Source organism: Amblyomma americanum, chromosome 3 (genome assembly GCF_052857255.1).
Source record: "Amblyomma americanum isolate KBUSLIRL-KWMA chromosome 3, ASM5285725v1, whole genome shotgun sequence".
Lineage (NCBI taxonomy): Eukaryota > Metazoa > Arthropoda > Arachnida > Ixodida > Ixodidae > Amblyomma > Amblyomma americanum.
In genome coordinates, this window is record NC_135499.1 from 138,510,824 (window position 1) to 138,538,376 (window position 27,553).

At 51.1% G+C, this 27,553-nt stretch overlaps 1 protein-coding gene and 1 non-coding gene across 2 annotated transcripts in view; one reads left to right on the forward strand and one right to left on the reverse strand.

Moving 5' to 3' along the window:
• LOC144124986 (high affinity cAMP-specific and IBMX-insensitive 3',5'-cyclic phosphodiesterase 8B-like) overlaps positions 1-26,105 on the reverse strand; it is a 51,676-nt gene extending 25,571 nt beyond the window's left edge. The window contains exons 1-11 of the mRNA XM_077657986.1: positions 26,051-26,105; positions 25,816-25,901; positions 24,399-24,455; positions 18,869-19,059; positions 17,613-17,672; positions 16,993-17,050; positions 15,787-15,954; positions 14,683-14,915; positions 14,542-14,612; positions 13,200-13,267; positions 12,697-12,870 (exon numbers count right to left, since the gene is read on the reverse strand). Of these exons, the coding sequence (XP_077514112.1) occupies positions 12,697-12,870; positions 13,200-13,267; positions 14,542-14,612; positions 14,683-14,915; positions 15,787-15,954; positions 16,993-17,050; positions 17,613-17,672; positions 18,869-19,059; positions 24,399-24,455; positions 25,816-25,896 (1,161 nt within the window). The 5' untranslated portion in view covers positions 25,897-25,901; positions 26,051-26,105. The remainder of the gene's footprint in view (positions 1-12,696; positions 12,871-13,199; positions 13,268-14,541; positions 14,613-14,682; positions 14,916-15,786; positions 15,955-16,992; positions 17,051-17,612; positions 17,673-18,868; positions 19,060-24,398; positions 24,456-25,815; positions 25,902-26,050) is intronic.
• TRNAD-GUC (transfer RNA aspartic acid (anticodon GUC)) lies at positions 21,729-21,800 on the forward strand. The gene has a single exon. It is a non-coding gene; the product is annotated as a tRNA-Asp (tRNA).
• Positions 26,106-27,553: the final 1,448 nt, after the last annotated feature.

Genomic DNA, 27,553 nt, shown 5'->3' on the forward strand with positions numbered 1-27,553 from the left:
GCGATAGCACTTCGTCATCGCCTACCTTCGGACGCCCCTCTGGAAGCGAAATCCAGGCTGCCCCGCAAAATGAAGCATGTCGCAAGAAGACTCCAAAGGTACCGTCACTGCCTGCTTCCGTGATCCGTGGCCGCATTCCGCAGAGTGGCCGCACTTTGTCATCGCCTCCCCTCGGACGTCCCTCTGGAAGCGGAATCCGTGCTGCCCCGCAAAAGAAAGCCCGTCGCAAGAAAACGTCAAAGGTACCGTTACTGCCTGCTTCCGTGATCCGTGGCCGCATTCCGCAGAGCGACAGCACTTCGTCATCGCCTACCATCGGACGTCCTTCTGGAAGCGGAGTCCGTGCTGCCCCGCAAAATGAAGCCCGTCGCAAGAAGACTCCAAAGGTACCATCACTGCCTTCTTCCGTGATCCGTGGCCGCATTCCGCAGAGCGACAGCACTTCGTCATCGCCTACCTTCGGACGCCCTTCTGGAAGCGAAATCCAGGCTGCCCCGCAAAATGAAACATGTCGCAAGAAGACTCCAAAGGTACCGTCACTGCCTGCTTCCGTGATCCGTGATCACATTCCGCCGAGTGGCCGCACTTCGTCATCGCCTCCCCTCGGACGTCCCTCTGGAAGCGGAATCCGTGCTGCCCCGCAAAATGAAACCCGTCGCAAGACTCCAAAGGTACCGTCACTGCCTTCTTCCGTGATCCGTGGCCGCATTCCGCAGAGCGACAGCACTTCGTCATCGCCTCCCCTCGGACGTCCCTCTGGAAGCGGAATCCGTGCTGCCCCGCAAAAGGAAGCCCGTCGCAAGAAAACGTCAAAGGTACCGTCACTGCCTGCTTCCGTGATCCGTGGTGCCATTCCGCCGAGTGGCCGCACTTCGTCATCGCCTCCCCTGGGACGTCCTTCTGGAAGCGGAGTCCGTGCTGCCCCGCAAAATGAAGCCCGTCGCAAGAAGACTCCAAAGGTACTGTCACTGCCTTCTTCCGTGATCCGTGGCCGCATTCCGCAGAGCGACAGCACTTCGTCATCGCCTACCTTCGGACGCCCCTCTGGAAGCGAAATCCAGGCTGCCCCGCAAAATGAAGCATGTCTCAAGAAGACTCCAAAGGTACCGTCACTGCCTGCTTCCGTGATCCATGGCCGCATTCCGCAGAGTGGCCGCACTTCGTCATCGCCTACCCTCGGACGTCCCTCTGGAAGCGGAATCCGTGCTGCCCCGCAAAAGAAAGCCCGTCGCAAGAAAACGTCAAAGGTACCGTTACTGCCTGCTTCCGTGATCCGTGGCCGCATTCCGCAGAGCGACCGCACTTCGTCATCGCCTACCTTCGGACGCCCCTCTGGAAGCGAAATCCAGGCTGCCCCGAAAAATGAAGCATGTCTCAAGAAGACTCCAAAGGTACCGTCACTGCCTGCTTCCGTGATCCATGGCCGCATTCCGCAGAGTGGCCGCACTTCGTCATCGCCTCCCCTCGGACGTCCCTCTGGAAGCGGAATCCGTGCTGCCCCGCAAAATGAAACCCGTCGCAAGGCTCCAAAGGTACCGTCACTGCCTTCTTCCGTGATCCGTGGCCGCATTCCGCAGAGCGACAGCACTTCGTCATCGCCTACCTTCGGACGCCCCTCTGGAAGCGAAATCCAGGCTGCCGCGCAAAATGAAACATGTCGCAAGAAGACTCCAAAGGTACGGTCACTGCCTGCTTCCGTGATCCGTGCCCGCATTCCGCAGAGCGAAAGCACTTCGTCATCGCCTCCCCTCGGACGTCCCTCTGGAAGCGGAATCCGTGCTGCCCCGCAAAAGAAAGCCCGTCGCAAGAAAACGTCAAAGGTACCGTCACTGCCTGCTTCCGTGATCCGTGGTGCCATTCCGCCGAGTGGCCGCACTTCGTCATCGCCTCCCCTGGGACGTCCTTCTGGAAGCGGAGTCCGTGCTGCCCCGCAAAATGAAGCCCGTCGCAAGAAGACTCCAAAGGTACCGTCACTGCCTTCTTCCGTGATCCGTGGCCGCATTCCGCAGAGCGACAGCACTTCGTCATCGCCTACCTTCGGACGCCCTTCTGGAAGCGAAATCCAGGCTGCCCCGCAAAATGAAGCATGTCGCAAGAAGACTCCAAAGGTACCGTCACTGCCTGCTTCCGTGATCCGTGGCCGCATTCCGCAGAGTGGCCGCACTTTGTCATCGCCTCCCCTCGGACGTCCCTCTGGAAGCGGAATCCGTGCTGCCCCGCAAAAGAAAGCCCGTCGCAAGAAAACGTCAAAGGTACCGTTACTGCCTGCTTCCGTGATCCGTGGCCGCATTCCGCAGAGCGACAGCACTTCGTCATCGCCTACCATCGGACGTCCTTCTGGAAGCGGAGTCCGTGCTGCCCCGCAAAATGAAGCCCGTCGCAAGAAGACTCCAAAGGTACCATCACTGCCTTCTTCCGTGATCCGTGGCCGCATTCCGCAGAGCGACAGCACTTCGTCATCGCCTACCTTCGGACGCCCTTCTGGAAGCGAAATCCAGGCTGCCCCGCAAAATGAAACATGTCGCAAGAAGACTCCAAAGGTACCGTCACTGCCTGCTTCCGTGATCCGTGATCACATTCCGCCGAGTGGCCGCACTTCGTCATCGCCTCCCCTCGGACGTCCCTCTGGAAGCGGAATCCGTGCTGCCCCGCAAAATGAAACCCGTCGCAAGACTCCAAAGGTACCGTCACTGCCTTCTTCCGTGATCCGTGGCCGCATTCCGCAGAGCGACAGCACTTCGTCATCGCCTCCCCTCGGACGTCCCTCTGGAAGCGGAATCCGTGCTGCCCCGCAAAAGGAAGCCCGTCGCAAGAAAACGTCAAAGGTACCGTCACTGCCTGCTTCCGTGATCCGTGGTGCCATTCCGCCGAGTGGCCGCACTTCGTCATCGCCTCCCCTGGGACGTCCTTCTGGAAGCGGAGTCCGTGCTGCCCCGCAAAATGAAGCCCGTCGCAAGAAGACTCCAAAGGTACTGTCACTGCCTTCTTCCGTGATCCGTGGCCGCATTCCGCAGAGCGACAGCACTTCGTCATCGCCTACCTTCGGACGCCCCTCTGGAAGCGAAATCCAGGCTGCCCCGCAAAATGAAGCATGTCTCAAGAAGACTCCAAAGGTACCGTCACTGCCTGCTTCCGTGATCCATGGCCGCATTCCGCAGAGTGGCCGCACTTCGTCATCGCCTACCCTCGGACGTCCCTCTGGAAGCGGAATCCGTGCTGCCCCGCAAAAGAAAGCCCGTCGCAAGAAAACGTCAAAGGTACCGTTACTGCCTGCTTCCGTGATCCGTGGCCGCATTCCGCAGAGCGACCGCACTTCGTCATCGCCTACCTTCGGACGCCCCTCTGGAAGCGAAATCCAGGCTGCCCCGAAAAATGAAGCATGTCTCAAGAAGACTCCAAAGGTACCGTCACTGCCTGCTTCCGTGATCCATGGCCGCATTCCGCAGAGTGGCCGCACTTCGTCATCGCCTCCCCTCGGACGTCCCTCTGGAAGCGGAATCCGTGCTGCCCCGCAAAATGAAACCCGTCGCAAGGCTCCAAAGGTACCGTCACTGCCTTCTTCCGTGATCCGTGGCCGCATTCCGCAGAGCGACAGCACTTCGTCATCGCCTACCTTCGGACGCCCCTCTGGAAGCGAAATCCAGGCTGCCGCGCAAAATGAAACATGTCGCAAGAAGACTCCAAAGGTACCGTCACTGCCTGCTTCCGTGATCCGTGGCCGCATTCCGCAGAGCGGCAGCACTTCGTCATCGCCTACCATCGGACACCCCTCTGGAAGCGGAATCCAAGCTGCCCCGCAAAATGAAGCATGTCGCAAGAAGACTCCAAAGGTACCGTCACTGCCTGCTTCCGTGATCCGTGGTCGCATTCCGCCGAGTGGCCGCACTTCGTCATCGCCTCCCCTCGGACGTCCCTCTGGAAGCGGAATCCGTGCTGCCCCGCAAAATGAAACCCGTCGCAAGACTCCAAAGGTACCGTCACTGCCTTCTTCCGAGATCCGTGGCAGCATTCCGCAGAGCGACAGCACTTCGTCATCGCCTACCTTCGGACGCCCCTCTGGAAGCGGAATCCAGGCTGCCCCGCAAAATGAAGCATGTCGCAAGAAGACTCCAAAGGTACCGTCACTGCCTGCTTCCGTGATCCGTGGCCGCATTCCGCAGAGCGGCCGCACTTCGTCATCGCCTCCCCTCGGACGTCCCTCTGGAAGCGGAATCCGTGCTGCCCCACAAAATGAAGCCCGTCGCAAGAAGACTCCAAAGGTACCATCACTGCCTGCTCCCGTGATCCGTGGCAGCATTCCACAGAGCGACAGCACTTCGTCATCGCCTACCTTCGGACGCCCTTCTGGAAGCGGAATCCAGATTGCCCCGCAACAGGAAGTCGGTCGCAAGAAGTCTCCAAAGGCGGCGTCATTGCTTGCTTCCGAGATCCGTGCCCGCATTCCGCAGAGCGAAAGCACTTCATCATTGCCTCCGCTGGGACACCTTTCTGGAAGCTGCAAGTACGCTGGGCCAAAGTTCTGCCACTCCCCATCGCCAAGCACATTGCCCCAACCGCCGTCCCACTGGTTGTCACCCGGCGTCCAGCTAGCCATCCCGTCTGGTGTCCGCCTCGAAATCGTCAACCAGCCCAAGCTGCTAATCAAAGTGAACCATTGAGACGGAAGTCTTGGCTGCCGGGACGGCTGAAACTTCGTGGAGTGCTGAGAGATTGTCATTTAACAGAGCCTTGGCGCTGCCACCTTTTGTGTTTAGGTGTGTGGTTATCGAGTAACTGGCGCAGATATTTCTGCGCAAATTCGCCGGCAGACTTCGCTGGCAGGTCGTATAAATAAGTACGAGTCTAGTCAAGAGTAATAAAGTTCTTACAGAACGAGCATATACTTGCCTCCGCCTAGGTTATTTCTATGTGTGCTCCCCGGCATGCACATAATTTACCGGGGGATTGATTTTTTTTCTTGGCCCTGGTCACTCGGAGAAGTTCGAATGCCAGATTGTACCGGTGAATGGAGTGAATAAACGTTTATTGACAGAAATTCTATGCTAATATTGTACCTTCTGCATGCCCAGCAGAATGGCGTATGTGTTTGCTGCGCACGTGTTCTTCCACGAATGGCACTATCACTATCAACGACGCAACGTACTGCAGGGCAATACACACGCAGATGCGCACGCGGTCTCCACGGGCATCGGCCGCAGAAGTGAACATGCGGACTGCTTCTCAAGCGTCCTTAAGTCGGGGATTAAGGACCAAATTGCAGAACTGTCCTTAGCTTACACGGTTTGCCTATCTCGAATGAGGAGCACCTCATGGTTCCTTAAGCCAAGGAAGCGTTAAAGGATGCCTACCAATTTTGGAATCGTCTTTATCTACTCTTGGGTAAAGAGGCACTTAAAGCGACGAGCAGCCGCTTTACGCGTCATGGTGTCCAGAATATGCCCTAATAATAGAAATGTATTTCTCTCAACTAAAAAAACGCAAATAAACATCCATAACATTATATTTGGCTTGAGGTAAGAGCGCTCGTCTTACATTTTACGCGTATTAAAATTTAGATGGTCTCTCTGCAAGGAAAGGGAGCATGAAGGTAACGTTGTGCCTACCTCGAGAAAAGGACGCTCCAAGGGAGGCCTCACTAAGAGCTGCTCAGTAAGGCGTTTGAAAATTGACCGAAGAAAGCCAAGCCGCTCTTAAGGCATCCACACAGAGGTGGCCCTAAGTGCGTCGCTGACAACATGTATTGATGATTGAATGGCTCAGTAGCCTAGTTATTGGGAGAGGAAGTTGGGAGGGAGGTCACATTCGGCGGTCGACGCCGGTAGCGCGAACAAAGGCCCACAACGATAGGGGCGTGTCTTTGGCGCAGGGGCATAATCCAATTCTCGAAGCAGGGGATAATGTTCTGGGCGCGTGTATCCAGGCGTGTCACCAAGCTGGACACCCACACAGGGTCTACCTGGACGAAGCCACGACTGCTCCTATCTTTTCCTTAAGGTAACACGCGGACCAGTTCTCAAGCGTCCTTGAGTCGGGGATTAATGGGCTATTGTGGATGGACATCTAAAGGTCACTCCCCTTGGCATTCCTTCTCTACATAGCAAAGCCCTTTCAGAAGCAGGTGGGTTCCGTTTCGTAAGAGAGATACACTATTCACGTGTGTTCAAAGCGAGGACTGCATAAAGTCTTGCCAGTTTTGTAGCCTTTGTTCTCCTTTTCTTAAATCTGGCATTTCTCTGAGGTTAGCCGTGTGCTGTCTTGCTAGAGGAAGAAGTTCTAGTTTTCATTACATGTCCGAGCTGTCTCGCTAGCGGTATGGGCTTTGCGCAGATTTATCGCTAAGGCTCCGTTTCGAAGACCATTCTGCAGGTCGCCCTGGCTGACAAGTCGGCAAGATGAACTATAGTGGGACACAACTTTTAAAAATTTATGGGGGCACCTAAGAAGTCTTATGACGAGTAAATGCGAGAGCATTTTAACTTGTCGCTGAGTGTGCAGCTGAGCTGTTGTAGGGAGACTGGGGGTGAACTTTGCGATGTGATGGCCTGGTACTTCGTCGGAGTGAACTGCCGCATGCGGCCAGGGTTTGCTGCCGCGCCTGATTTAGACGCGAGCGATTCAACTAGGAATGATGAAGAAGGGTCCAGCCACCTTCATCTTGAGGGCAGTCAGCTTTTCTATCCAGCTGAGAGGGTATTGTATAGCACGGCAGGCAGGGGGAAGGAGGGGCGCCTCCAAATCTCCATTTATCGCGGAACTCGACGTGCCTTCCTCGGTCTACCACAGCCTTATGATGGCCTAATGATCAACGAGGGGTGTTAACGTCATTCGCAGGCCGCGCTTCTGCCGCGGCTTTATGACGGCGGGGTTTGCGCTCAACGAGCCAAGTAATGACCTCGCATCAAAAACAGAAGGTGGTAACAGCGGGCCACGGTCCGCGGCGTCCTGCGTCACTACACTGACCAATCGGAACAGTGATCAAAATCAATTTTTAATGTTTGACTGAATCATACAAGCTAGAGGTATCAAAATTATTGGCCTTATAATTTTGTCTCGTGATTACCTTCTTGTTTAGGTAAGAATAAAAGCTTTAACAACGGTCTGCTTTCCGTCACGGAGGGAATGCCTTCGGTTGCCCTGAATGTGGGCGGAGCTTCAGTGCAGACTTGAGCTGTATCCACCTATAGGACGCTGACGCCCATTCATGGTGCACCAATCATCTGCGCGACCACTTCGTGGTTTCTTGGCGGCGAAGAGCTGTTGTGATCGGCCATCTTCGTAGCCACGTGGAGCGACTGCGCAGGCGTTTCTTCTGAGACATAAAAGTAAGATATTGCAGTTAGACTTTCTGCATACCAAATTGCTGCATCCGATCAGGGAAGTGGACCGTTTCCTCCCTTCTGCTGGAAAGGAATAAGCCGGCAGGTGATTCAGTCGCGCCTGCCTTCCAAGAGACACGCGGCATAGAGATCCGATCTTCGACGATCGTGGCAACAAAGGACTTCTCCGACGCTGACATAGTCTGATACAACTCAGGAACGAAGCGGCAGATGCCCCGCAAAGAAGGCCATCCAGCCAACGGCGTCGACCGACTTCCATGACGGCGCGGTTAATCCGATTAAGCCGTAGTTATTCTCCGTTTATTAGCAACCCATTGCAATTTTACGCTAGCCATGCCAAGGAGATCGCTAAAGGGGGAGATTTGGTCGACGCCATTAATTGGAGGGGCTTCTTTGAGGGGAATTTGCCGCTTCGTTCTTGGGTTGTATCCGACTATAGCGGCGGCCAGTTCCTGCCACTTCTCCTGCGGAACCAGCTACTTTCTGGAACCACGAATTGGCCTCGAGGCCAGTTTGGAATCGAATCCTGGACGTCCTCACCTGTCGTGACGTCACTAATGAGCTCTCCGCCCGGATGTGCAGGCTGGACACTGTTGACTAAGCCTGGGAGACAACCTTAGTCGATCATATTTATCCAGGAGAACTGTGGCCACTTTCAGACCAATAGCGACCCTTTGTAGATGCTTCCTGCAGCATCTACTCTAGTCATTATTATCTTAATAGATAACATGCTACCAATCACGATATAAGATAGCTGTACATGAACCATGTTTATATGCTCCTCTCCTGAACGATGCCCCTTCACCCTCTTTTCTCCCTCGTCGCCATGCGGTGAAGGCTTTGGCCCCAAACCTCCAACTTATCAGCCAGAGGCACCTTGCACGATGCATTTCCGCCTGCATTTTGGACGATAGATATTTGCGGCTCCATTTTTGTGCCGTGCAAATGAAGCGCACAAGTTCATTAGTGCATACAGTGCAAGAAATATGCGTGTTCACGGCGCAACTACAATGTTTCCGTGGTACATAGTAGCAGTGTGAGCTAGCGAGCTTGTTGGGTGATGAACACGCTGATCAAGCTCGAAATAATAATAATAGTTGGCTTTTTGGGGGGGAAAGGAAACGACGCAGTATCTGTCTCATATCTCGTTGGACACCTGAACCGCGCCGTAAGGGAAGGGATAAAGGAGGGAGTGAAAGAAAAAAGGAAGAAAGAGGTGCCGTAGTGGAGGGCTCCGGAATGATTTCGACTACCTGGGGATCTTTAACGTGCACTGACATCGCACAGCACACGGGCGCCTTAGCGTTTTTCCTCCATAAAAACGCACCCGCCGCGGTCGGGTGTCGGTCGGGAATCTGTGTCCTCCGACACAGATTCAGTCCCGACCTGCCCGCTTTGGTTCTGAGGATCAAAGCGACCGGTGGATGACACCATCGAGAGCGCAGCAGAAGGGCGGCTCAGCTTTCCCGGATATATATGGAACGGGCAGAGTGGAAGTGTTATCGTGCCGTGTGTACAGCTCCCGTTTGTATGTGGATAGTCAAGGTATGGCGTCACGTACCTGACAGCCCGCGTGCTGTGTGACGTCGGTGCACGTTAAAAACCCAATATTGCTGAAATTAATCCAGAGCCTTTCTCTGCCAGCAAAGCCTTCCGAAGGCGTTTCGCATAGCTCGCGCGTAGAGTCGGGACGAGGAAACTCTCATGTATGCATGCTGCCTTCTCTTCGTCACCACAATACCGAGTACAGCAACGATTTTGCCACTGGTATAGAGATCAGGGGCTCGACGATCCCTTTGTTAGATTCTGGTTAGAAACTCGGGATAGCGTCCAGTCAGTGACGCTAAGCCCAGCGCCCAATAGCACTACAATCAATGGCAGCCACTCGGTGAGAGTCTCTTACGTCACAAACGGTGTCAACGCGCTGTTTTTGACTGTTCAAAGCTATGCGCCACGTCGTGGCAGCTAAGGGAACTAGAAGCGAATGTTCCGAATTCCTGGCAATGGCGGCCTACCGTAACCGAAGGAACCAAAATAACATCGGCCAAGTGGAGGTTCTTGAATAATAACCGCAACTGAAGTACACGGCGCTTTAGCATTCTGCTTCGATAGACACGCGACTACGTTAGTCGGAATAGAACCAGAGGATTCATGGTCAGTGACAGAACACCAAAGCCACTCAGCTATCACACGACGAGCTTTATTCGATTTTTTTTCCTTCATATTTTTCGCGGCTGCCACCCAGTCGGGGCGCTAACAGTAGCGCAATGGCGCTCGTGCCAATGGAGAAGATCATTAAGAATTAGATTTGGATTAAGCTCTTATCAAAACCCTGTTACGTCGTCCTAGAAAAGCTGTACTGATCACTTTCTCGGAGTGCGTGAGGGGTCGTGGCTCGGGCATATATCGCAATGCAGGAAAGTGCCAATACGTTAAGATTACAGGGACACTGAGGACAGCTCTTTCAAATTCTTTTTGTTGGAAAACTCCGCAGAGGTGTTTGATATTACCAGTTGCTAAACTTCCCATAAGGTCTATGTATATATATATAAAAAAACGGCGGTTTGAGGCGGCCAAAATACGTGGGTTTACGGGTTATCGCGCCGCTCGCGGTGAATAATGTAAACTGTGCTCAAGTTGCAAACTTTGTGCTGTGCGATGTCAGTGCACGTTAAAGATCCCCAGGTGGTCGAAGTTATGCCGGAGCCCTCCACTACGGCACCTATTCTTCCTTTCTTCTTTCCCTCCCTCCTTTATCCCTTCCCTTACGGCGCGGTTCAGGTGTCCAAAGATATAGGAGACAGATACGGCGCCATTTCCTTTCCCCCCAAAAAAACCAATTATTAAGATTGTTTATAAACTCACAGCCGCCTGCCAATAAAATCAACGAAGCGGATGCAATAACAAAAATAAATACATATAATTAACAGTTCGACAGACAAATTATGAGATAAAAGAAGCAAAAAGAAAAAAAAAGCTTTTCAGACGACAATGACTGCATACTGCAAAAGCTTTTATTTGCCGCTTCCAGACGGCGCCACCTTCCGCAAGATACGGACGTTGGATACTGGCACGTCACTTTTTGAAGCGGAGTTTCGCAACTGGCACGATGTAAGAGCTCTGAAAAGCCGATAGTTCGGCATTCCATGGCTTTGTTGTCGCTTTTCCGGCGGCGAAAGACGCTAAAGATCTGTGGCGCCACCAAGCATCGGTTTTCTTTGCTTCCAACATTCAGGTTGTCTTTTGTCTGTCTTCCTTATGTAATAAAAGTGCACTATCGGTTTCAAAACTGAACCGCGCAACCTTCCTTTATCAGCCTCAGAGATTCGTGGCTCCATGGAGTAAAGAAAATTCCTCCAAGTTGGCGTCTCTTGTCCTATGATGTCATCACGCTTGTACTTGGGAGAGCCTGTGGCGGCGATACCTGTATTTTGGTTCTCTCTATTTTCTACGAGCTTTGTTTTCAGTAAGATTGGCGTTTTTGTGAACAGGAGCTGGTATTCTAACGACACAAGCCAACTTCAATTTCTCCTCAGTGTCCCTTTAACGCGTGTTTACAGTGCACTCGCCCTGTATGACTTCCTGTCAGCGCTCGTAGGAGATGCATGTACTTGGCGAGCGACATTCAGAGACAGCAACACACACAGCATGCACACCAACACAAAAAGAAAACCTCCCGGGTTTTTCTTCCTGCCTTGGGTCGAAAAACAAACCGCAATCACTGTACTTATCAAGCCCGTCCCTCCCGTCTGAAGAGGATGTCCATTCTAAGGTCCACATACCAGAGAACTGTATCGCATTACAGCAGGTGGCCAATTCTCATTGGCCAGGATATAAACACACGTCGAGGCTCCCTTCTCAGTGGACAAAAAGGTGATCACGTCATGGCGTCAACCACGTACAACAGACGTCGGTGCCGACACCGTTAACCATACAGTTTCTAAAAAATTCAGGGGGGCACTTTGTTGATCTAAAGTGCGGTGAGGCGAAAGCCTTTAGCGCGGTGTTGCTGCTTGTGTCACTGAAGTGTGGTTAAGACGTTAATTAAGTACACAATTGTTACTACATAGGCGCTGGCAGGAAGTAGCGTAGTCCCCCTGCCAGCGCCTATGTAGTAACAATTGTGTACTTACCGTCTTAACCACTCATCAGCAGCGTAGTCTGTTAAAACAGGCAATAACGACAATTGAAAAAGGAAGTAGCGTAGTCGTTAGTACGCTTGGCTGAGGAACGGAAGGATGGTGGTTCGAATCCCGCCGTGCGCAAGGATCTTTTTTTTCTTATCGAGTTGACGTCATTTGATTGACAGCTATAGTGTGACATATTTCGCGAACGGATGGACAGACGCAACGAAGCATTAAGCCGACGCCGACGCATTCGTTCATTGGTCTTCTGTCGCTGTGCAGCTGGGGAAGTAGTACGCTTGCGTTTGACCCGCATTCTGAGACTCTATTGAAGCAAGCGCTAAGAGGGAGGTTGCGCGGCACCCGACTCGGTCGACAGCTGCGAGGCGTCTGGCGTGGACGCGCCGGTGGCGCCACCTCGCGCATGCGCAGTGAACTACCAATAACGCAAGCGCGTGACATCGGACGGACAGGCTCGTGGCCACGAGTATGAGCCATTAAAGGCTTTCGCCTCAAAATTACCTAGAGGGAAAAGCGGCTCCACCGCCTATACGAGAGCACCGCGGGAATGCCGGGAAGATGATGAAGTTTCGTATTTGGCTTTGCTAGTGTTGACCTGAAAACGTCCATTCATCCTCGGAATCGGTAGCAGCGCACCGCGATGCTCTCCTCTGGGCGCAGAATAAATTATTTTGACAGTGCGCGTATCATTTATTCAATAAATTTAACGCAATTGAATGTTCAGTATTAGGCTGCACTATGGAAACTTTCACGGCATTTCTTCGAGGTTATTCTCGAGAAGAGTTCCATGTTACATCTGACTCCGCGTTTTAGGCCCAACGGTAGCCAAGCCAAATACGAAACCGCATCTTCCCGGCATTCCTGCTCCTTCCTATAGTGATTCACTATCGCAGCGCCACTTTTCCCTCTATAGTCGGATACAACTCAAGAACGAAGCGACAGATGCCCCTCAAAGGAGACCCTCCAGCTAATGGCGTCGACCGATTTTCATGGCGCCACGTTTAATCCGATGATCCCCCCCCCCCCCCCGATATCACACTAGCAGGCCCAAGGGGATAGGTCAAGGGAAAGGGGAAAATCGATTAACGCCATTGGCTGGAGGGGCTGGGACATTCGCGGTTTCGTTGTTGAGTTATACCCGACTATGGGTAACTATGCCGTAAACCCCGGAAAGCCTTTTTGACGCAGCTAAGAGGAACGGGAAAAGAACATACGCCGGTGAGTCCCGCGACGAGGTCCGAGGTCATCTGGTCCTCGGCCTTGTCCTGTCCGGCGCCAAGCTGCGGGTTGTAGAGTTCGGTGCAGCGTAGGATGTCGAGGACGGTGTCCAGCGACTGAGACACTGCGGGCGAGGAGTTCTCTTGCGTCGCCAGCAGCATGTTGACGACCTGCGCACGGGCACACGCGCGGGGAAGATCCGCGCTTACGTCTTGGTCACATGTACGCTTCGACGCGCCAGGAAGAAAAGAGAAACTAAACGGTGACGCACTAAGATTATTGCTGTAATTCAGTACCAGTACCACAGTTGGAGAACAGCATCGAAGGAAAAATAGCAACGTGTTTTATTATGAATTCATAATTTGTCATAAAAAAGCACGATTTTAGGGACACATTTGCTATCCTCATCCAGTTCGCAAAATCCGGTTTCTACTGCATTTGTTCAAGACTGATGGTGCCAAGTGATATGAAAATATCAAATGAGCTGTTGATGACTCACCTTCGTGATGGGGGCTTCAAGCGCCATAGCGTGGTACTTTGTGAAGGCTTGTTTTCTGCTCATCACCACTGCAAGCGAAAGAGAAGGCTGTCAGTGCACTCTGGAGTGTCGTCCTTTTCACCAGCGATGCTTCTGTACAAGGACGCTGTGTGAACGCTGTCCAAATGTTGGCGGTTCCGCTTGTGTTTTCAAAGACCAATAGCAAATAACGTAAAAGCACAAAGCGAGAAATTAACGCACGCATGATAAGGTAACAAATGGGGCTAGTTGATATTAATAATAATAATAATTGGTTTTTTGGGGGAAAGAAAATGGCGCAGTATCTGTCTCATATATCGTTGGACACCTGAACCGCGCCGTAAGGGAAGGGATAAAGGAGGGAGTGAAAGAAGAAAGGAAGAGAGAGGTGCCGTAGTGGAGGGCTCCGGAATAATTTCGACCACCTGGGGATCTTTAACGTGCACTGACATCGCACAGCACACGGGCGCCTTAGCGTTTTTCAGTTATTTTTTCAGTACTGCGCCATATTAACCCAGACGGCATGAATAATGTACAGGACACGGACGAAGCGCCATTGTCGGAGTCCAGTGTGTTGTCTTCGCGAACAAAACTTAAATAATGTACGCATAATTCGTTAGACGCTATAGCTGATGTTAAATATTTAGCAGTCTACATTTAACTATACCCAAAGGCAATTGGCAACCGGCTATATTTTCGCTACTTTCCAAGACACCCGGTCGTTACTTGGGATTTCATGCAATGCAGCAGCAAGCTCGTGTTACATAAGCTACCAATCTACATCCATCTCCATCGAGCACCATTATGTATAAGAAACGTTTTCCTCCCCAAACCACTGTAATATATTTTATTCGGCGATTCCCGCTCTCTCACCCCTCTCTGTATACGATGGGGGTGAAAAGGAGCCCGTTTATTGAACTTTTCTGGCTAGTCGGAGTAGATGGACACGAGAAAGTAATTTATTGCGCTCGCTGCCCCGCCTGAAAACAGGTGCCCTGCACAACAAATACATGCTCGATACCGTAAGGCTCATAACTTTAGTTCCGTTAGGATCGGAAACACGTGAAAGACTGCCTCTGCCTTTTCCGGAAAGATCATGTAAGTCAGCGATAACGTGACTGCAAGGCAACCGGAAGCCCCCTTAAAGTTCAATACATACAACTATACAGTGTCCTGACCGTCGCACCTGCCACTGACGAACACTTGAAGACATTTCGAATGACGCGTATGCTACTGCAAGGAAAAGTGGCATGACATCTTCGCCGCAGTGCCATTTTAGCTACCCCCCCCCCCTCCCTCGTTGACACATGCCGGCAATGCTCACCGGCATCGGGAGAGAAGGGCTTGTCCAGGAGGAAGGGGCTCTCTTTGAGGTACACCACGTGGTCCAGCTTCCTGCACGCACGCACACACCGCACAATAAAGCGAGCAGTTCAGCCAGAGCCGAGGAACGCGTGCACCGTACCCTGGGCCAGCCATGTCGACGGGCGCGATCTTGCACCACACGGGCACGCACTCTCCGGACTTGCGGCGGTGGAAGAGCGTGCCCACCCACTCGTGGCTGTTTTCCAGCTGCTTCTTAATGCAGCTCGCAACGTCCGGCTTCAGAAAGTCTGTGCGGTGCAGCTCCTGGGCGTTCTCGCCCAGCATCTCCTCCGCCGAGAAGCCGGCCAGTTTCTCCGCGGCACGGTTCATGAACTGGTTCAGCATGGTTCGGGTGCAAAAAGAGAGCTTGGTTGCTCCCGGAATTCCTCGAACTTTGTCGAGGAACACGCATTCAACGCGGAAGTTAGAATGGAAATATCGTGTATTCTCGCGAACGCATGATACAAGAGAAATAAGCGCCGTATGCTCTTGGTTAAGTTGGAAATCAAGGCATCCCGGCGTTGCAATTCGCTTCCTTCCAGATTAGACAAGCCGGTGCGGCGACTTCTGAAAACGGCGGGAAGGTGGCACACGCACACTCTAAACACGAATAAGCCTGTATGGGAGCAAAAAGGGAGCAAGCTCTCTTACGCTCTTCTTACTCCTTTCTGTTTAGAGTGCACAAACCATGAGAAATTTCCAGCCTTGTTTGAAGCACGGACTGCCGCGCCCAGGAGCAGAAAGTGAACAGTTATCCCTGAGAACACTATATGAACGTGTATTTGGTGCAAAGCAAATTAGAATATTAACCTCTGAGATACCCTAGAAGCATTCGTATACTCCCGAAGCTTTCAGACTGACGAGCTGAGCTGCTGTCCTCGACGACGTCAAACATTACAAGAATGTTCACAATAAGTAACGTTCCACGGTTCCGCAGGAAAAGGCAAAGAGTCGCTAACCAACTCACCGCGCGCTATCTCCCTCGATCCTTCGCGATCACGCAATGCTCCCGTCCATGGGAAATGGTTTATGGGGGTTTAACGTCCCAGAGCGACTGAGGCTATGGGGGACGCCGCAATGAAGGGCTCCGGAGATTTCGACCACCTGGGGTTCATTAACGTACACTGGCATCGCACAGTACACGGGCCTCTAGCATTTCTCCTCGATCGAAATGCAGGGGTGACTGCGAGCAAAGCGTGTGCACCTGTATTTCGTGTGATGGTCCGGTGACGATGACGCCGTCCCGCGCGTAGTGCAGCGCCGAGAAGAGTGCTTCGGAGGCCATCAGCTTGCTCAGGTGGATGAGGTCGTTGTGCTCAATCTGGACCATCTCGTTCAGGCACACCATGGGTGAGCTTGTCTCCAGCAGCCACTGCGTCCGGTGACCGCAGCTACCCGCATAAATACCACTGCGCCCTTGTCACAACGTTCGTATTTTAAAAGCCATCGGTCGTTGCATGGTTCAGCAAGTGCATGCTAAAGATGCTCTCGATGTAAGAAAAACGCCAAAGGCCACTATACGCTGAACTTTACTGCTACGCTATCGGCTGGTGAATATGAGTTGCATGCTTTCCGCAAGACTATAGAAACCGGATGGACATTCGTAAAAAGCTTTTCGCGCGGGCCAGTGGGACCTGAGCAGAAGATAACACAAGAATTGTGGCTTCGGTCATGACAGTTTCAGCTGGCGCACATCGTCGTGCGGGTACCGTCGTGCGGACATCGCCGTGCGGCCCAGCTGTTCCCGAAACAGCTGCCTGATCAAGTTTGGTCAACCTCGTTACTTTTTTCCGTGCGTGGTTACCAGCAACCAGCGAGCTTTCGTGGATATTCTATTATGTTAGTTTACTAGGGATCGTCGCTCGATGTGACAAGGCGAGCTTATTGTGGTACACTGCGCCGATGTTTTGGATGACGTCAGCCCTCGCGCTGGGTGCATAGCAACCATCGTTTATTGATACATTCACAAGGGCACGCGAATTCTGGTAACGTTCGTGCGGCAAATGCACGCGACCATCCAAACGTGGGACGTCTTAGGCCCGCTGTGGAGTATTTTTGTAATCTCACTATGGCACTGTCAGTTACACTACAGTCCGGGGAAAATTGGAATGTGTGTGATTCAGCATGTTTTTTTTTTCATACAACACCCCAATTTGTGTATTGAACATGCATGTCCACCCGGTCTACGATATAGCCCGAGATATGTAATTTATTCTTTCTTTATTTAAAGACTAGAGGTGTCATTGGGTTTGATGTTTCCATCACTAGATCAAAGTATACTGAAGTCGTTATGCAGAGGGGCAAACATACGACTAATATATTTTCTGTGATATAACGCTACATGAATTAACTTCGTTGGCTGCTACACAAGACCTGCAAAAAAGAAGGTTGCAGCGAACGCGAGAATTACCCTGTTATAGCCAGCTCTGAGCAGCGGGATGATGGCCGATTCCTCTCTCTCAGCCAGGCTGCAACGTAAAAAAAAAGAAAATCACCCGCGAAATGTTCTTCGCAAATGCCCCCACAACATTCATACGACCATAGGAACAAATCAAGAAATTGTTTCACATGCAACCAAGAAAGTCGTACGTTGAGCGAACTGGAGCTGAAAAGTACATCAGATTCTGTTGACTCCATTGCCAAGCACAGACAAGCAATGCTAAAATGGCTTTTGAATAAATCGCACTTTCTATATCACACATATGTTCCTCAAAATAAGCTTTGGCCGCCGCTTGGCAGAACCTTCATTTTCGCACTTGTATCATAGAGCTGTACTATTCAGTTGCAGTCACAAGGCTGATATTATATGCAAGAATAGCTTCCACGGAGGCTGGAGAACCAAAATTAACGAAATTATTTTTATTGTCAGGCCCTCCTATACGGGTTAGCTTTGAAAATTTGGCAGCAGTCATTAAATACCTCCAAATTTATTTAGTACACACTTGTGACCGAACGTACAGGCGAAATCGTGGAGCAAAACGTACTGCAATGGCCGCTGATGTAAGGCTGCGATATCGCTCTCTTACTCACCCTTTCTTCACAACAGCAACGATGCAAGAATACTGGCTCCATTTGTAGCCTCCAAGCGTCCTGCGGAAGGAAAAAGAAAGCCATGCAGCATGATCTGAGTTGCAACATAAAAATTCGGCCTGCGTTCGCCTCATGTGCACTCATTGGACTCAATTCTTGCTCGACTAAGGTGACTTGCCGAGTTCCAATAGTATGAAAAAAAAAATGGTACGAGCATTTCCATGGTTTTTGAAAGCGCGAAATCAAAATAATACCAGGTAGTTGTGTGTTCTCTGTATGCTGCCCGTTCGACGATTCCTTTTGTTGCGAGGTACGGGCTGCGGACTCCGTGAAGGTTAGGAATTAGGTCTTTATTTAGAGATTTTGACCCAAAAGAAGAAAACAGGGCCCCAGGCCCTTGGAAGGCACAGACTGGCTCCCCGAGCAGCTGCTCTCTTCCGCTGCCGGAGGAAGACTCCCTATGTCCGTTGACGGTCGCGTTTTCGAACGGCGTGGTCACGTGACCAAGCAGCGGATTCTAGGAAGGAAGCGTCCTTGGTGGCCGAATCCAGACCAACCCGAGTTCCGACGCGAGAGGAGTGGGGGACAGACGCGCTTCGCGACCCTCATAAACATGTCGTCAAGTCTGAGAGGGGCGCGTCTTCGGCCGAACATGAGCCTCGCGTCCGCGGCGAGGCCGGCACCCTGCGGCGCCGAGGGTAGACAGGAGCGTTCGCGGCACAAAGTTTCCGGAACTCGCGGGCCCACAGGCCAGCAGTGTCTTGCAACGCAACACTTTGTCATCTCTCGTCAATTACGTATTGCCACCTTCGTGTCGTGTTACTACTGCTACTCTTGTTTTACACGTTCTCAGTCGGGCAGCTTTTCAGAGGTTCGGCCACATGCCTGGGTGGGATCCAATCCGAGCGTTTCACCCCTGGGCAAGCGCTGACGTGACAGACAGTATCAAAGTGGTACGTCAGTCGCGCTAACAACCGAGCAATTGATGAATCGTGACGCGGCGCGCTGGCCAGAGGCAAGAGCCCGGAAACGTCATCAAGCCGAGGGTATTGTGGCGGGGCCATCGCAATTGACACATAACGCATTAGCAACGCAAAAGCACAAAACTTAACCAGCAGCGCTAGCCATCCAAATTACCACGCGTGTAGCCGATCTTGTGAGTTTGGCTTCCAGAGCAGTGTTCAGCAACGAAATTATCGCTGGGTTCGCAACTTGTGGGAGAGACGAAGCAGAGCCAGGGTAAGCTGCGCGGTCACCTGCACAGGATGATGGGGTCGACGGTATTCTTGCTCCGGGCGTCGATGAAGACCACGTGCGGCCGCGCGTCGAGGAAGTTCTCGAGGGCCGCCTCGGCGGTCGAGCTCAGCGAGCACTCGTAGTGCATCTTCTCGGCGGCCCATTTGAGCGCGCTGTACTGCGCGTCCTCTTTGGTGAACACGAACATCACCTGTATGCAGGGAAAAGGAAGCTGTTGTAAGCTTCGCCGAGGCCGCGAAGCAGTGATCGCCACATTGAGAGAGCTCTGGCTATATTGCGAAAATTCATCGAGAAGTTAGGCGTTATGTGCCTATGTTCCCCGTCACGTGACCAAGTCGATCGTGAAAGGACACTTCCGCGTGTGCGAAAGGACACGACATGCACGCGTGGCTTGCGCTTGCGCATTGCTATGTACATTTTTTTTTTTTGCAGTAAACTCCCGAGTGTAAGACTGTGATAGGACACTTACACCCGTGCTGATCCCATCCTACCTGTTTTGTTTGTTTGTTTGTTTATTTGTTTGTTTACTGCAAAATCAGCGTCACCAAGCGAACAAGCCGGTGTCCGTCTGTACACTCGTAGACCGAAGCCTCCACCCTCCAGAAGAAACACCACCATGCGGCCACCTCTCCACCTCACCCTCCTGCCGCCGCGATGGCTAGGTGACTATCGTGGTCGGCTCCTGACCCGAAAGACGCGGGTTCGAACCCGGCCCGGCGGTCGCATTTCGATGGACGCGAAATGCCATAAGCCCGTGTACTGTGCGATGTCAGTGCACGTTAAAGAGAGCCGGGCAGTCGAAACTATCCTGAGCCCTCCACTGCGGCGTTCCTCATAGCCCGAGTTATAGTGCCTAGAATATACTGGCACTATACCCGAGTTATACACGAGTCGCTTTGGGACGCTAAAACCAATAAAACCAAACCAAACCAAGCCTATCTCAGCTGGGGGCGCCACGAAAAGGACGACTTCGCGCGAGACCCACGAAGAGTGCAAGCAGGGGGGCCACTGCATGCGCTTAGCCCGATAATTTATATCGGGCGTATCGTATCTTGCCACACTGGTCCGTATGTGAACTGCACAGGATTACACGAAACGCTCGTACTGTCGAGCGCGATTATTTTTGACAACGGCATTGGAAGCAACTCAGGCAACAGACATTGCCTGTCCGCTTGCACGCGCTCTGTGCATGCAAGGAGGTTATAGTAACACATTTACAACCCCCTTGGTGTCATGTGGCAAACACGAGGATCTGGTTCTAACAGAGGTCAGTGGAAGTGACTGAAGTCACTTTAGTTTTAATTATTTTAATTAACCGCTAGCGCCACCTTTCATTCACATTCATTGCGACCTCTCAAGGACAGGCCTTGTATGAGTTCATTTCCGGTTTTGTTTTTGCGCAAGTTTGGTGTTGTTTACCGCTGCAGTTTCGCATGATGTGTCGTGCTTCAGTAATGGTGTCTTCGACTGGTCGCTTTAGATCGCTCTAGAGCGCTCTGAGAGGCGGCCGCACATTCGGCTGGTCGAAACCGGGCGCTCTGACTACATTCGGCTGGTTGTTTCTGAGCGCTCGCCTCCAGCTCAGAGCGCTCTGACGCGCTCCGAGAAAAAAGTCGGAGCGGCTCCGAGATGTGTTCACGTGACAGAGCCACTTCCGCTACGTCGCGGAAGCGGTGCGAGTTAACCGCGGCATTCCGTACTCGTAGGCAGGAGCAAGTGTCGGCTTTTGGTGTAGTCACGCATTTGTAGCGTCCTTGCTGAGTTGTGTTTTGCGTGGGCCGCGCTGTGTGAAACAAAAAAAAAATGTCCAAGAGGCGCCGGTTAACTACGCTTGGAATGCCGTCTGTGTTGCTGTCACATCTAGCACATGACAACAGCGATTCCAGCAGCAGCTCAGACGAGGACGACAGTGCTGTCTACAAGGCGATGTTTAAAGAAATCTTCAGCGTGCCACTGTGTGAAGCAGAAGCGGCGACTGCGACGCAGACTGAGTGCGACCACGTGCGGCTACTGTTGAGTGTTGTGGTGTTGACACCAGCGGTGCCGCGGCGGGGTTCCGGAAGTGACGGCCCCCTTCTGCCTCCTGCGCTTCCGCTCTAAGAATTCGCAGACCATTCGGCTTGACCAGTCTCGCTATGCGCTCGGAGCGAGAGCGGCTCCAACTCTGCCAGATCCAAACCGGATCGCGGGAGCGACCAGTCGAAGACACCATAATACATTGTTTTATAATATCTCATCTCTCGTAATCAGCGCCGAATGCATCGCCCAGCCTTCGCATCTCCTTCGTGAATCCTTCAGCCTGCCCAACGTCCCCAGCGCGCTTTAGCGTCCATCGGTACAGTTCGTGCTCAGTAAAATGAAATTCGTGTGAGCGCATACGATGAGAAGCGGCAAGAGTTGCAGCTGTTCACGTTTAGCACACTTAAAATAAATCGCGCTCCCATGATCACATTATGCCCCATGTTCTACAGCCTCGAAATATGCAAGCGAAATTAAGGTGTCATTAGCGCCTCGTTACATTTGCCAAATAAACTGAGATGTCATTCTCCAAGACTTACCTAAACAGTTTAAAACAGGTGGTTCAATCGTTCTTACGATAAATAACTAACCAGGACAACCACGACTGGCTGGACAAGAATCATGCGAGGAAGTGAGCCGCGCATTCTACACATCCCGCCAACATAAGTCAGCCGAAGAGACGTCCAAGTGCGGGAGCTGATTGTTTTCCCAGCTATAGGCAAAATTTACGAGGGCGTTTCTTTGTGAAACAGCACTTCTAAAGCAAAACAACTTAAAACTGCGATAGTTAAAAACGGGTGATAGTGTTATGTAGTCATTTTAAAGAAGCATAGTCACCTCTCCTCGTTAGTATAGTGGTCAGTATCCCCGCCTGTCACGCGGGAGGCCGGGGTTCGATTCCCCGACGGGGAGCAATTTTTTTTTTTCATCATAAAGGTATTTTAGATGAACGTTTATATTTCTATTGCGCTAATTGCTTTATTCAGTTTTCAAACATTTTTTTTTCCCCAGTACTTATTGGTAACGTGGTTTCACCTGATATGACTGCGTTTCACAACAAAAGCCGGGGGATGCATTAAGGAGTCCAATCGGTTCGATTAGTTTTCAACTTCGCCTTCACTCCTCTTAAACAATGAAGCTTATGTTCAACGTACTCCAGAAATGGAAATGAGCCGCCAGGTACAAAGGCTGCTAAACACTTTGAGGAGCATTACGGAAACAACGAACAACTTTCTCCTGCTCCAGATTCACCTCATTTAGCGGGTGTAATTCCAGTCTTGTATGCCGTGCGGCAACGGCACAATTTGGTTGCAAAAAGAAATAGAAGCAAACGAGTTAGACTCAACCACAACAAAATAGAATCCGCTAAACTCTCTGTAAATTCGCTGACGAAACGCTATGGCATAAGGCGTCAGATGCCTTCTGTTAAATTGTCTCCCACACCGCACTTATACAAGTGTGCTCAAAAGCGGTAGCACATCAGTGTATGAACTAGCCATGGGGTAATTTCGGCCGCTATTTTTTTATCGCGCTCACGCATTTTTTTTCCCTATTTAATCATCAGAGAGAGAGACGTTCAAGATACAGCGTCATATTGCGACAGCTGAATCTGAAACGCACCACCTGTTTATCAAATCCATGACGCATATACAACGCTGTACTAGAATGCGCACGACACCTAGCTATAGGTCACGCACTCTGTGTGAGACGAGCCCGGCGCCTTCGTGAAAAAAGACCTCTCCACACTACCCCTGCACTGGACTCTCTTCAATCTCCTCCGATTTCTGTTCCTTTACTCACGGGGCGTCAGAGCCTTTCATAGTGCTCTAGCACCTATAGTGACCAGCCGACGTATGTATGTATGTATGTATGTATGTATGTATGTATGTATGTATGTATGTATGTATGTATGTATGTATGTATGTATGTATGTATGTATGTATGTATGTATGTATGTGTATGTATGTATGTATGTATGTATGTATGTATGTATGTATGTATGTATGTATGTATGTATGTATGTATGTATGTATGTATGTATGTATGTATGTATGTATGTATGCACTGTTCGGAAAAATAAAGCCCGGTTGTTAGTAGCGTTTGTGTTTGTGGCGTCTTCCTCCTGTGGCAGCCTTTTTTGCGCTACCTTTTATTCAGGTGTGTGCAGGCGTGCGTGCGTCCGTGTGTGTGTGTGTGTGCACCTGGCACTTCCACGCCCACTGTCTCTACAGTTCATGTCATAGTGGTGATCAGATTAACGACAGGATGAATTTCCGACATGTAACAAATTGAACGCGCTGTTATGGGCTCACCACGCACACGTGTGCCTTTCACTCATATCAAAATTTGTTTCACAGTTTGCGACGCCTTTCGTAGTAATCAATCTATCAATCTGCATGCTTCGATTTTCAGTATACCTTGCATATATATCAGTGAACAGGTTACCATGAGTGAGGGAAAATTCAACAGTTGGCTCATATTCATTGGCGTCCCTGTCTGCATATAAAGCCAGTCACGTGCGAAAGGTTCAGGAAAGAAAACGAGTTTGGCTCCGAGTTCTGACACAAAGCTGTTGTTACATACAACTTGCTATGTAAGCTTTCTCGTGCTTACAAAATACGCACTTCACCTCATTACGCTGACGTCCTACAAAGTATCATAGCATTTCTAAAAACGACTGTTGTCACTGCTTTAGGCGACATTTGAGATGTGCAGACAATGAGCGTTTGTTTGTCGCGTGCATATTAACGTGCGTTAAACGCAACTGTCCTTAGCCATTTATGACGTCCGGAGGTGCGGCCATGTAGGGAAGTGCTAATTACCAGGAATTCGGGAGAAATGCTTCCAGTTCTCATGGCTTCCGCCACGCGGGGCATGGCTTTGAACATAAAAAAAATAGCGCGCGGACCTCGCCCGTGACCGAGACAGAAAGAGAATTAGTGTGCAGAACCGAACGTGACAAGCCGCTAGCCTTAGCCTCATTGTCTGCAGCTGTGCCGAATTCCCATGGTAATGTTACAAGACCGGGGCGCCAGGACTGTGTACTGAAATGTGACCAGCCGTAGTTATCAACAGGTGTATAATTCCACTCACCGTCTTCACCGTGACGCGGTTCCGTGCCAAAATGAATCAATAGAATGCTGGTCAATAACATATCGGTGTTCCGAAAATTGGCACCGGCCACCTTCATTCAATTCTTACAGCATCCCACCGCCTCTCCTTTTTATATATATGCTCTGGACATATATGCAAGCTGGATCGTTTGAAAATTGAAGAAAAAGAAGAAAAAGCTCCCAGAATGGCAAACTGATGACAGCAACAGCTGTATACGACAGCAACAGCTGTATACGGCAGCACTATAAGATCGTCCATAACATTATCACCGGGCTTCATGTGAACGTAGGAGTATTCTGTCACGACATTCCACGAAACCAGAGCCGTTTATTCCACCAGCCATGACTGCCAGCAGCAGCTGTCTCCTGGTCAGCAGGAGATTAGCGATGCACTCACCCTGACGGTCGGTACCGCGAGGTACATAGAGCCGAACTTGAGCGCGACGGTTGCTTCCTGCGAGACAGAAGTACAGGACTTGTCAGCCAGCGTGTGCCGGAAGAGAGGTGCAGTGCTCCAGTTTCGGATTATATTGGCTTTGGATTTTCATGATGAAAAAATAGTGCTAAGGAAACATGAAGGACGGACAGGACGACGTGACAAGAGCTTGACTGCGTCGTTCTGTCCGTCCTTCGTGTTTCCTTCGCGCTATTTTTTCATCATGTTTATGTGTTCTTGTTATTGTGTGGCATGGTACTCAGGCGCCAGAGTATATTGGCGTACTCAAGGCGTGGAGAGACCCAGTTTCTAAACATTTCACCCCAAAGAAGCCGAAAAACCAGGCCAAGGGAAGTTTGTACCGTTGTTTCACCAGTATAGGCACCCGGAGGCACCGAGGATCGAACTCCGCACCTTGTCACCTCCTACATACGAGCCGGACGCTCAAATGACTAGGCCAGCACTGAGATATATAAATATCAGTGTCGCTGTTCAATAAACGTAATAAGCAAGCAATTGCTCATTTACATCTAACCATGCTCTGCCATACGGCTACAAAGGAAGGCTGTATAGCTTCCACAGAAACTTCGCAGTCAAAGAAAAATTCGTTCAGATACGGTGTTCGAACCCGGGACCACCGCCTGTCCAGGGCAGTTTCTCTACCAACTGAGTTAACCAGGGCGAGAGCGAATTTATCAACAATGCTGGAACGGTGTTGGCCCAGTGCTGGTCAGTAAACGCATTTCGTCGGAGCTCCAGCGAGCCCGCCTCGGCTCCCTTTACTCGGCCCTTCTCGGGCTGTTACACAAAAGCTACGCTAAGCATACAAACCTCTTATCTGGCTCTCTTTCTCCCTTCAGCAATGTTGTTGTTGTTGTTCCCCTCACAAAATGGCACATACCCACAAGGGGGATTGGCCATAACCAGGCGGTGACTATTTAAATTGCAGATTGCATATGGCAAGCGTGGGATGACCTAACAAAAATTGAGTAACTCTGTTTCCGTAGCAGAGGAGGTTAGGGCGGCCTAACAAACTGAAAATTAGGTAAGGGAATCAGTTAAAAAAAGAGAGATTGAGAGAGAGAGAGAGATAAGGAATTGAAAAAAGTAGTTACCCAAATACGAAAGCTTATATGATGGTATGGGCAGTACGAAAGCTTATGAAGGCAGACGTTTTGATTCTAAGAGATAATTTTGAACGGCAGAGCAAACATACTCATTGGTATGTATGCTGCTGCTTCGTCGTCATCAGAGCAAGTAAGCAACACTGACACCATACAGCTTCTTCACGGTCCACTGCTATGCACAAGATAGAACACGCTTGAGCACCAGCCGTCCACCAAGCGGCACAAGAAACTGCAGCCCTCGAAGCACTCACCTTTAAGACGGGGCGCTGGCGGGCGGCTTTGTACTTCTCGTCGGCGTCTTGGACCGTAAGCCCGACGTGCGGAGGCGCCATGCCAGCTGTGGGACAAAGAGAGAGCTGAGGGTCGCCGTTCACTGCGCGGTGTCGTGCCCCATGGCCGAGCACGGGGTGGCAATAAGCCCGCCGGAGGGGGGCACGCGTCGCTGCTGGTTAGGCTTAGCTTGCGTCGGCTAGCCCACACGCTCACCTGGATGGGCAACCGGCGACCGTTACGGATCTCCGCTCTTCTTCTTCTGTTTTTTTTTTTCTCGCGCCCCACGGGGACACGAGAGCTCGAGCTGCTGCTTCTTCCTTGTCGTTGTCCTCTGTTGAAATGGCATGCACTCAGAATGAGGGACTTGCGGGGGTTTGGAGCTGCCAGAATATTCCCAGATTTTTTGTTTATCCAAATCGTTTGAACATTAATTTGGCTTCCAAATGATGTCTTATCGACCATTATGCTTTTAGCGGCAATCGAAAGCTCATATCCCAAGTGAACGTTGAAATGGAACGTAACAAGACTAAGTAGCTGGCGGTGGTTTGGTGCTGCCAATATGGTTGGTTGGTTGGAATGCCTCAAATAAAGCTGGCGCATACCCACTATGGGGCAGTGGCCAAGACACTGGAGTTTAATTGCTGGAAACAGGAACGTCTTGATGGGAAAAGTAGTAGTAATAGTACTTAGGCTCACAGATTGGAAGACGCAATGACAGCTGGGTCCTGTTAACTTCGAGATCAAAGACGGGACAATGGCTTAATGTGCGTCATCGTATACAACACCTGTAATGATTCAATTTCGTACTGACTGAGAGCGGGATGAAACTTAGAATGGGAGTCACTGCGTTTCTTGAAGGAGCGAGGAGACGTGACAGAACATTAAAAAACGTAGGCGACGGTAGGCGAAGACTGCAAACAAAGAAACTAAACGAGTCTTCCGAAACAAACTGACAACACTTCTGGTCGTTTAGAGCATCTTTAGCGCTAAAATCGCAGCAGAGGCTACGCAGTTCGCTTCGGCGTGAAGCGGCTGAGCAACTCCCTGACGATCGCAGTTTGTTCGCTTCGGCTCAGCAAATCTTTTGATGAGTCGGCTTCGTCACACGCACGAAAGCTCTGTAGGCGAGCCAGGCGCGCGACCTCACGACCACGAAGGAACGTTAATAATAATAATTGTTTTTTGGTGGAAAGGAAATGGCGCAGTATCTGTCTCATATATCGGCGGACACCTGAACCGCGCCGTAAGAGGAGAGAGATAAAGGAGGGAGTGAACGAAGAAAGGAAGAAAGAGGTACCGTAGTGGAGGGCTCCGACATAATTTCGACCACCTGGGGACCTTTAACGTGCACTGATATCGCACAGCACATGGGCGCCTTAGCGTTTTGCCTCCATAAAAACGCAGCCGCCGCGGTCGGGTTCGAACCCGGGAACTCCGGATCAGTAGCCGAGCGCCCTAACCACTGAGCCACCGCGGCGGGTCACGAAGGAACGTTCGTTTGCTAATTCAACGCGCATCACTCGTCGTTTTTGCGTTTCACCTCCATCGAAATACGGTCGCCGCGGTCGGAACTCAATCGTGTGACGCTGTAATCGGGAGCAAAACATCAAAACCACTGAGCCACCGCGGTGGGTCCAAAGGTTAAAAGAAGGGTCTGGTTTGTTGTGACCATTCTGCATAAACTAGCTTTTACCGCAGAAATCTTTTCCAGCGGCG